The 11,467-nt window shown below is 43.1% G+C and overlaps 1 protein-coding gene across 2 annotated transcripts in view; it reads left to right on the plus strand.

Annotated features, from left to right (window-relative positions):
* LOC145423962 (protein NLRC3-like) overlaps positions 1–10,337 on the plus strand; it is a 197,522-nt gene extending 187,185 nt beyond the window's left edge. For both annotated transcript variants that reach the window (XM_080296782.1, XM_080296786.1), the window contains 2 exons: positions 361–534; positions 9,863–10,337. In XM_080296782.1, the coding sequence (XP_080152908.1) occupies positions 361–534; positions 9,863–9,875 (187 nt within the window). In that variant the 3' untranslated portion in view covers positions 9,876–10,337. The remainder of the gene's footprint in view (positions 1–360; positions 535–9,862) is intronic.
* The last annotated feature ends 1,130 nt before the right edge of the window (positions 10,338–11,467 follow it).

Below are 11,467 nucleotides of genomic sequence, written 5' to 3' on the forward strand. Positions count from 1 at the left end.
GTGACCTGACAGACCCAGAGGGGCCATCACATCACATTTAGAAGCTCCCCTGATGGAGCCACAACACATGTCCAATACTTAGTCTGTCTTGTTGGACCAACTGGAAGAAATGATTCAAGGACTTAGTCACAGAACAGAGATTCAAATCTCCAAAATCCAACTGGCTGCATCAGGACATATAGTCTGAAACTCTGCACAGTTTCCTGTTTGAAGCTGCTTCCTGTTGGCTTCAGCTGTTTGGAGTTTCCATTTTCTAAACTTCTACATTCTGAACCTTCTTCAGCTCTGAACAGATGATGAAACACTGAATGATTTCAAGCACTTTGTCTAATAAACTTACATCTTTCATTCTTTATACAGATTGTGGGACTGTGGTTTGTCAGAGATCAGCTGTGATTATCTGGCAGCAGCACTGAAGTCCAACCCCTCCCATCTGAGAGAGCTGAACCTGTTCAACAACAACCTGAAGGATCCAGATGTGAAGCAGCTGTCTGATCTTAAGAAGAGTCCAGACTACAGACTGGAGACTCTGGTGTAAGTAGAGTGATGGAGTGAGTGGGTGGTGCTGTCAGCAGTATTGTACTAAACACAGTCAGTATGAAACAAAGATCCAGTGTTTCCTGTAAAGCTGCAGCTTCTCAGTGAAGCTGTGAGAGGAGAACGGTGACAGGCTTCAGGATTGGACACAAACACTTCCTGTTTCTCACCTTTATGGTCACCATAGTAACGGCTGACACGCTCTGATCAAACACTGTCAACAGCCAATCAGCTCTCTGAACAAAGCAGCACGCAGACCAATGACTGCATTGATTTCCAAGTTTAAAGCAGTGAAGAACACAGTCTGTAGGTGAGGAAGAATTTAGTGAGAGCAGATGTTTGGATGGAATTCCTCCAGTTAACAGCTGGAACCGTCCATCTGGATTGTTGGGCTTGTTGTTGGGGTTCCTACAGAGCTCAGAGTGGACACACCAAGGTTCTTCTAATGAATGAAAGTCCAAACTCAAACTAGGAGGGAAAAACATTTTCAGCAACTTCAATAAAAATCCAAAGATTAGAAAAAGTGAAGCAACAATGAGTCCTAGTACAGTCTGTCATGGTTCGAATTTGAGGAAGAGACAAACGACTGCATGGTCTCAGTAGATGTCAGAATAGTGATTTTATTATACATATGTACATATGGGGAAGATGAGCATCACAAGCCTTTTAGAGCCGATCTCCCCCGAACAGTTTCTTCACAAGGGTTTTATTACAATGATGACGTCAAGTCACATGATCGGTATCAGTCAGGGAGAGCTCAGAAAGTTCCCCTATATGGCCTCCAGATGTTTCCACTCAGTCCAGCCCTCAGAGAAACCGTGTGTGTGTGTGGTGTGTATCTCTATTCGTGTCTATTGTGTGTGTATATCGAACAGAGAGCATGTCCTGAGCCGACCTCACAGTTAGATATTACTGGAACTGATAACAGTTTGGGCCTGTTCAGAGAGTTTACCTAATATGGACATGAACTGCTACTTTAGAGAAAAACAAGTGTGTAATACATTGTGCATTTTGTAATAGTGCAGCTCTCTGTCCTAAGACGACCTTTCTGTTCTTATTAAGTGTGTGTGTGTTGTTACAGGCCGTCGTACGTGCAGAACTGAACATAGAACTAAGGCAGGGTCCAACAGGACCCACAGGCTTCTGAGTGGTTACAGAACTGTAAAACAGACTGATTAAAGTACTGATAATCTGTGTAGATTAATATTAACATAGATGTAGTTCAAAGATTATTCTGTCAACGGGTTCAACAATGGTAAATGATTAATGGTTGATACTTCTGATTATAACTGTGATCATAAGAATACAAAATAAAATATCTCCTGGTCACATTCCTCCTCTTTGGGCTGGCTTGCCAGCCCAACTCACACCAGGATTTATTTCCAAACCAAACAAACACGTTATGACCCTTATCAATCCCAACGCCTCCGTTGTTTTCCAATTTTCCCACAACCCAGCTGTTCTTTTAGCTTCGGACTCGAGTTTCAGCCTGACACGCTTCAGGCCCCTTTACCACCTCCTCTTGGAATGAAGAAACGCCCTCGGATTCTTCTTTCTTCGACTTCCGGGGTTATACCACCCTTCAGTCGCTACACAAATCTGTGTGTTTGTTGTCCGTTGTCACCGCCGTGTCCCCCTTTTTGCCAAAAGCCTCTCGAACCACGTTGGTCTCTGGTGTTCCTAGGTTTCGCCAACCCCTTCCTGGTTATCGCTTGTGGTTATGGGATCCATCTTATCAAGGAGCCCCAAGGCCATGACACTTGACCCCAGTTGCTGTGAAGGGTCCCCATATCTCCGTGTCCCCGTCTGGCGTCTGTTCCCTTCTCTGCAAGAGACAGAAAGCCAACACCTCTCCTGCGCTGGCTCTCCTAACCTAATGTCGTTGACTTTGTTTATTCCAATCCTATGCCATGCTTATGTGTGTAAGCGTGCATGCATTTAACCCTCTGCACGTGAAGTCAATAGCACCAATATATCAATCCGATCCGTTGTCGGATGAAGCTTTTGACCTTCACAGACTAAGTGCCAGCTCCTTATAAGCACATTTGCAATGTGTGTATAAAAATGAACAACAGACCTCAAACAAATTGGGCATTCTTAATTCTAACTCGAGTGTAGTACTCAGTTTCTGATCATCTAATTATGCTTCTCACTCGTTCCCTAAATTGTCTAGAAACCTTTAATTTTGCCATACCTAAATTATTAAAACACAGACCAAATAATAGACCCCCTATATAGCTTTTTGCCTTTATGAGCACACTTCAATAATGAGCAACAACCTGCAATCTGTACCAAAAAATCTTCATGGTCCCACCTGCAATTAAAGATCAGATGCATTTTATACCTGTTTTAATTCCTCCTTATATAGAACCTCCTCAGTTTCGGGTTAGTAGCGATTAGTCTCAATCAATCGTTCTAGTTGTATTTTGCAATTCAGCTAAAAAGCAAACCTGTTAAAGTAAACAGCTTATTTACAACCACCTGCAAATCATAAGAGTAATAAACGGTTCAGCACAACAGACAAGTATCATGTTCAGGTTTCTCCAATCATTAAATCACTATCATTGCCACAATTTGCTTTATTCACCCTTTGGGCAATGTTATTCCAAGAGAGAGAGAGAGAGCCCCTAATGGCCAGTTAGCTCTAGGTCAAACTGTCCCCAAATTTGTTATTTGTTATTATTACTTGTTTTCATGTCACTTGTCTGTTTTCTACTGCACCCTTCTCACCAAAGCAAAGCAAACATCAGCAGCACATTGACCGTAGTCAGCCATCCTCATTCCATAGGTGCTATAAAAACATGTCCTGTAAAAGAATCACAGTTTTCAAGACAGGGTGTGTCTCCCCCAACACTCTCACCAGAATACAGTGTAATAGCATCACCGACTCCTAACCCATAAACACCGTTTCTTCACACATCCGCCCAGAAATCCTGTAATAGAAAAACATTAAAAACTGTACCCCTGTAGGGAAGAAAAATGTAAATAGTAACGCTGCGCAGGTGTGTACACACAATTTCACATACACAGAAAGTTAAATCGTCGTGCAATCTCAGATGTCGCTGTCATCTTTCTGCTCCTGTAGAAAGAAACACATAGATTCATCCACCCTTTTGTCCTATCCAGGTGGAGGTGGTTAACCTTGAGTCATGGTCAAGTCTTGTCATCTTTTACCAGTCAGTCCGTTTGTTTTTATTCCCAGTCTTTCATCCATTCATCCGTTCTTTGCTGATAGTGAAACCTGTCGTCGCATTTAGTTTCCACACTCAGCAAAATGACGTCATCTCAAAAAGAAAACAAGAACTTGAATTTGGATTACCTCGCTGAATCCTTTTTTAGAGAGGGACTCTCGTTTCTAATTGTCCCCATAAGTGTTTCCTCCAGAACCCATTTCAATGAGGAGAAACTCACTTACAACAATTTTCTCGCCGACGTGTAATGCTCGTAATTTCCGATGTGCAGATCTGCTTAAAGAAAAGATTCACAAACAAAATCAGTAAAAACAAAATAAAATGAAAAATAACAAAAACAAAATCCAGACGCCCGGGTCTTAGGACTTGTCACTGAATATTCTTCCCATCAATAAAAATACCAACCTAAACCTACACAGAGTCAAATCAACACCACCTCAACCTTTTCATATTCATAAACCTATATGTTTTGCGTTCGTGAAACAAAATTGAACCATTAAGTAATTTGAGCTCTTGAAATGTTTTAATTCTCTTAATTCTGCCAGTTTATTTCAACACTTATTCAATGACTTTTATTCAACTGCTACTTGGTCACTCGAATTTTACCTGTTCAAATTGCCTAGGGTTCAACAAAGTCTAGATCCCCGTTATCATGAAACTTGAACGGTGTACGATGATTTACTTACAGTAATTTAGAATCATCACTCAACCTAGCTCTACTACTGGCACTGCGTGACTTTTCTCACACTGGAAACCAGAATTTAGTACAGAACTTTAATGCCTCTGGCAATCGCGTTCAAGGGCTGCCCCCCCTTTCTCTTCTTCTTTGTCCGTGTGTTCCTCCTTTATTAAATCTCCATCACAATGATGTGGCGCTCTGAAATAAAACTCACACTGTTAATTCCTCGTTTTCACTCTGCACCACTGCTCAGAGTGTTTTCTTTTCTTTTTAGTGTACAGTAAACAATTAAGTCGAGGCCTTAAGCCCCAGATATCTCGCACAGGCATCGTTTTCATAACCAAACCGCTCCGGACTCTGCTCCCCAGACCACACAAATGCCCTCTGGGCTTATTATTATAGCAAATTCTGTATTTGACGTTGTCGTGTGCAGCATTGAGCCTTTGTCAGTAAAGCATTCTTCATTGCAGCAGCTGGGGCATTGTGTGTCACTTCTTAGTAAATTAAATCAACATTTTGATTTTAGTGCATGGGTATGTATCAGTTTTCACTCCCTCAACGAGTGCATAAGTGTTCATGTGTGTGTTTCTCTTCATTCTAAGTCGGCGCATGCAGAAGAGTGTATTCGTGTGTTGGTGTATGTTTGTGTTCATCACCTTCCTGTTCTGTAGTTTAGGTAAACCAGCGGCCTGAAGGATGGCCTAGGGTCCTCCCCTCCTCTTTGGGTCTGTTTTCATCCGTTGTTGCAGCTGCCTGCATCTTCTCCTTGTACCTTGACCCTTTTGCTTCTGTATGGTCTTTCAGGGTTTACTCCTGCTGTTGGAGCTTTGCGTCAAGTCTGACGACCTCCTGCTCCAGCAAGCTTCCGCCTGATTACAAGTCCTGTACGTGAAACTCCACATCTGACTGATGAGTTCAATTAGCAGCCAGCTCCTCCGGAGCCATGCTCAGTTTCTGTTCTGATGCCTTGAGCTCTTACTGAGGGCAAACACCTCAGAGTCTTTTCCTTCCACGTCAGATTGGAGTCTGTTTATGTTGTCCTTTCTTTACTCCACGGCGTTCTGCAGCTCTGCTGTTTGGCTCTTCTCAAAGGTCAGCATTCTTTTGCTCACCCTCCCTTTTCCTCCGGGCTTAATGCGCGTCTCGTCCCAGCTCTGTCAGCTGACGCAGCCTGGGAATTTCCCCCGTGTAGTGAAACGGGCTTTAGGTTTAGTGCTCTCCGTCTCTGCTGCATGAGATCGCTCTTTTGCAGCACTGTTGACATCCTCAAGTTGTTGTTGTGAGTCCAGCTGCTGTGGCCTTCAGGGGTCAAAGGGTCAAAGATGGTCGCGGAGAGGGCAACGATGGTAGAGGGGAGGGTAGGAGTCCAGGTCAGCTTCGGCTTTCAGAAAAAACAAAAACAAAACAAAACAGGCGAACAGGAAAATGATGTTGTGTTGGCTGTGTTATCCAGAGAGGGGAGAAACAACGAGATCTCGTCTCCCCCCTTTTTTGTTTTTTCTCACCATACAATCAACTCATAACCCCTCAAGTTGACAGGACAACACAGGTACGTGTTAAAATTCTTAAGATCCTGCTTAGAAACCTAAAAAAGGAATTTCCTATCATTCAGTAGTCCTTTGTCTTAAACAATCAACAAAAACATGTCCCAAGTCGACCCTTTTAACCACTAAATTTGTCGTGTCCTCGCTTAATCATCAGACCAGTGTCTTTGTCTTTTGACGTTACGTTGTTGTCCTGCAACCCAAAGCGTTTATTTGTCAGTAATGTATAAACTATATCATTTAAAAACAGGTGTATGTTAAGTGTCGCTACTTTAACCTTGCATGTACGTGCACATGTATGTAAGCTGTTTCTTCATTGCATGTATGGGTGCGTCTGTATATGGGTTAATTTAACTTTTTCTCAAACGAGGCATTTCTCTAACACGCACCTGTGTCTGTTCCTCACCCTTCTCATATCTTTCTCTGGTTGTGTGTGGTTCTATTTGTTTCAGTGATTTACCAAGAACATCTCTTCCTTTTCCCCATGTCTTCCGCCAGAGGTTAACACTGGTGAGATTCAGGGACACAGCACCCAGAGCAGTTCAGCGAGAAAACCCGCCTAAAACTACATTCTCTCTTTTTTGTTTTACCGGGAGGGGTGAGGACAACTCTGGTGTCCAGCCGTGAATTTTAGCCAAAGCTTGGCCTGTCTTCTGCTGCCGTACTCAGGTTTCCAGGTTAAGAAAAAACACCTGTATGAAGACACTAACCATACATTTAGTATTTGTATAAACATAACTGCCTAAATCATTGAACTCTTGAGGAGGGTGGATTTCAGAATCAGAATCAAAATCAAAAACTTTATTGTCATTATCATGAGACCGACGACATTAAGAATGGTCCCCGATCATTGCATCATCCCTAGTAATATCAAAATATAAACAAAACAATAAAATTCAATAAATAAAATAGATAGAATACTTAACATACTAAGTATTCCCACAGTCATGCTTCAGACCGTGCATAGAGTAACACAAGAGTGGCATGGTGGACATGTTGTAGTATTCAGATGTGTTATTGCAGTTGGATAACAGCTGTGTTTGAGTCTATTAGTCCTTGCTCTGATTGCCCTGTACCGTCTGTCTTAGGGCAACAGTTCGAACCGGGAGTGGCCAGGATGTGAGGTGTCTTTCATGACGTTTTGGGCCTTTTTAAAACAGTGGGCGTTGTTTGACTCTTTACTAACTTTAAACCCCACCATAACAATTTCTCACTGACAAACTTCTATGCATCCATTTAAACATGCGAAGCCAGCACAAAATCACACACATACCCCTTCAGCAAAGCTTTAACATAACCACAATGCAACTCCTCCCTTAAACGGGAGAAATCACCCTGAATCAACCAACTCTATATAAAACGTCAAACAAAGATAAACCACAAACATTTCTACACTTCTGTGTCTTCCACGCAGCACAATAGGCAGAAAAACACCGATTACTCACAGTCTACAACCAAAGAAAAACCTGCTCTTTTCACAACTCTCACAGCTAAAGTCAAAACTCTTACCCAGTGCCTCTGAAATAATAAAAAATCACCAAATATTCGGTTACTCTTTTCACTCGCTCCCTCTCACTCCCTTCATCCTCATACAGCATACACGCTCGCTCCCGCGGACCCGCTCGGCCCCGCGGGCTCACTCGGCCCCCACCTTTTTTCTCTCACAGAGACAGAGAGAGAGACCCTTTTCCTTTTTTTTATTTCTCCAGCACGCATACACACAGAATCCCAACTGAGAGAAAGAGGGAGAGAAGAGAAAAGAGTTGTAGAGAGGAAGTTTTTTAGCAGGAGTTTCAGATCCAACAGATTTATACAACTTATTTACACACACCGGTAATTTATAATCTATATACACACAGGCCCGCATAGACGTCATACCAGAAGAGGTTACACCTATCTTTTTTGACTAATTTAAAAGCACCTATAGCCCAGGCCTAGCCTTGCTGATCAATACACGCCTCGGGAACGCCCTCCCGATAGCGCTCAAATTCCTAAGAAAACACCATATGCCAGAACAACTTTATCTCACTTCTCTATTTCTCTGCTGGTGTTGCTAAATTTTTCGAATAATTTAAAAGCATCTTTCAGCCCAGAGCCCGGCTCTTGCTGATCAATTACCGTTTCAAGTACGCCGCCTTGAAAACGGCCTCATTACTAAGTTCTAGTACTTTAAAACTGCTTCCCCGCCCGGACACCCGGAACTCCACCAGCTGCGTGAACGGCAATGAAATCCTGGCTCACGCTTTTGGCTATACTTAAAGTTCACAAGCTCCTGACGTTTAAATAGGAGGCAGCCAGGTCTAACCTTCTTAATCAATCAATGCAGTAGAAGGCAATCACTCATAGATTACCTGGCCAATTAACCGGGAGTCCCAAGTCCCCAGCGGGAGGCCAAAACCGGGCTAGAACCTAACCCCGCGTCCGGGGTCAGGGGTCAGCGCCACCTGCTGAACAAACTGCATTCTTAGAGAGCCTAGCTTCTCAGTCCTAAACGAATTTACTTGTTTAAAAGCCTCACGGTGAGCTCTGAGCCCCCCCCGTTTAATTATCTGAAGCCCGAGACCGTCTCTGCTACCCTATTAAAACCAAATTAACCCTACACTACCGATTGACTGGCTGGCATCCCAGTCAACCCACAATTAACCTCTTAAACCGTATTTATTTGTTTCCACACACCTTAAACCGTATTAACTTAAACACATAACTTCTTAACTCAAAATTCACCCCCAAAATGAACAGCAATAAATTTAGTCAGACTACTATGCCCTATTTTAAAACTAATTACTCAAGATCACCCCGGACAGAACAGAAGCCCCACTGAGTGAACCTTTAATTTAGCGCTCCATTTCCAATTCGGCACCTTTGGAGATCCGTCAACAGGCGGTGCTTACCTCTCATATTTCGGGGCCCATCACTCAGTGTAGCCCTGGCCGTCCGTCTGACACCACTAGACCGTCAGCCAGGCTCCTTAAAATATCCCTCCTCAAACCGGTGTTTCGGCACCAGATTGTCATGGTTCGAATTTGAGGAAGAGACAAACGACTGCATGGTCTCAGTAGATGTCAGAATAGTGATTTTATTATACATATGTACATATGGGGAAGATGAGCATCACAAGCCTTTTAGAGCCGATCTCCCCCGAACAGTTTCTTCACAAGGGTTTTATTACAATGATGACGTCAAGTCACATGATCGGTATCAGTCAGGGAGAGCTCAGAAAGTTCCCCTATATGGCCTCCAGATGTTTCCACTCAGTCCAGCCCTCAGAGAAACCGTGTGTGTGTGTGGTGTGTATCTCTATTCGTGTCTATTGTGTGTGTATATCGAACAGAGAGCATGTCCTGAGCCGACCTCACAGTTAGATATTACTGGAACTGATAACAGTTTGGGCCTGTTCAGAGAGTTTACCTAATATGGACATGAACTGCTACTTTAGAGAAAAACAAGTGTGTAATACATTGTGCATTTTGTAATAGTGCAGCTCTCTGTCCTAAGACGACCTTTCTGTTCTTATTAAGTGTGTGTGTGTTGTTACAGGCCGTCGTACGTGCAGAACTGAACATAGAACTAAGGCAGGGTCCAACAGGACCCACAGGCTTCTGAGTGGTTACAGAACTGTAAAACAGACTGATTAAAGTACTGATAATCTGTGTAGATTAATATTAACATAGATGTAGTTCAAAGATTATTCTGTCAACGGGTTCAACAATGGTAAATGATTAATGGTTGATACTTCTGATTATAACTGTGATCATAAGAATACAAAATAAAATATCTCCTGGTCACAAGTCCCAGCACTGACGTCCCTGCTGCTCTTTATACTGGATGTGCTGCATCACTGACTGACAGCTGATGAAGAGTCTCTGGAAACACTCGTTTATCTCCTCTGCTCTTCCTCCTTCTCTCTGCAGGTGGAGGCGATGATGGTAAACAGGACGGTGTGTGTGCTGAGAGAGGAGCAGCTGTGTCCTGATGATCCAGAGAGGTTGAAGCAGCAGCAGCTTGTGTGTAGAGACGCTCTGACTGGGCCATGTTACTGGGAGGTGGAGAGGAGAGCTTCATCCAGCAGTGACTGACAGAGGAATGAAGTGCAGATGACTGTCAGTGCTGCAGAGTGAACTGCTCTGAGAACAGCTCCACTGTCAGACACAATGTAGAGTCCAGCATCAGCCCTGTGTGTCCCTCTGGATCTGACAGAGGATCATCAGTGTATCTGGACTGCTCTGCTGCTGCTCTGTCCTTCTACAGTCTCTGCACAGTCTCTGTCTCACTCTGGAAAGATTTTACAACTTGTTGTAATTACAGAACGTTAATATAATATTCAAACATGTGATCTTCTCTTTATTTCTGAATCTTTACCAAATAAAGAAAAACCAAACTAACAAACAGAAGCTGTCGTGTCCTTTTTCACCACATCTGTGAATCTTTTCTGTGTTTTTCCTCTTTTCCTCCTTCCTGCAGCTCCATCTTCATCATTCTGTGTCCAGTATATGTGAACACGTCCAAAGCATCTGAGCCTCATGTTACCCGTTTGTGTGAGTTACGCCTGTCGTTGTGTTGTGGTGTATAAATAAGGGGCAGGAGACAGCGCTGGATCTCCGAGTTCTTTACTCTCAAATTCTGCAACATCTGCAATATCTAGAAATGCAAACCTGTGAGCTGTGTGTGTTGTGCGTCTGCTCGGCCACCTCTCCTCCGGCCGTGCTGGAAGCAGCTGTGCGTTTGACAGTTTTATCGACTCGACAATAATCGAACAAATTAAATGTTCAAAAATATCAACTTAAGCACTTCAAAGTCAACAAAAAGCTTAAAACAATGAAATAATATTTCACTGAAAAAACAACAGCTCATAAGAACGATACACAAAATAATACAGAAACAAACAAATAAAAGTTATTAACCAGGATCCATGTTTTTGTCACAAACACTGAATCAGCTGATTCACTCTTTATGTTTCTGAGTTTGTTTTGTGATTATAGTTCTGGTTTCTGTTTCTGTGTCTTCACTGTGTCCCACGTCTCCTTACTTTGGACTCTGTGTTATATTTCCTGTTTTACTTTGACAGTCCTGTGTTACTGTTTCCTGTCTCGTGTGTGTAATTGGTCCCAGCTGTGTTTCCCTCCTGTCTCCCGTTCCCTGATTACTAAACTGCGTCCACGCCGCCGGCGCTCCTCTCCACAGCTGGATTCCAGGATTTCAGAGCATCCAGCTGTGGTGAGTGATGGAGACACTTTCTCTGCTCCCTCAGTAATCAGGACAGTTTATTGAACATCAGAGGACATAAAGGACTGTTTTTCACCTGCCCGTTCTGAACCTGGACATTAAAGACTGCTGGCTTCAAGGACATTAATCCCAGTGTCAGCCAGCCAATAACAGCCTGTGTTTTTCAGCTCTTTAGGAGTCAGAAATGAGAAAGACACAGACTGCTAACCTCTCCCTGCAGGAAATAAGCTCCGCCTCTTCCTTTCAACAAATTCCTTTAAGCTTCAGTATTAGACTGTGTAGGCTCAACAATA

Source organism: Astatotilapia calliptera, chromosome 23 (assembly GCF_964374335.1).
Source record: "Astatotilapia calliptera chromosome 23, fAstCal68.1, whole genome shotgun sequence".
In the NCBI taxonomy this organism is placed as follows: Eukaryota; Metazoa; Chordata; class Actinopteri; order Cichliformes; family Cichlidae; genus Astatotilapia; species Astatotilapia calliptera.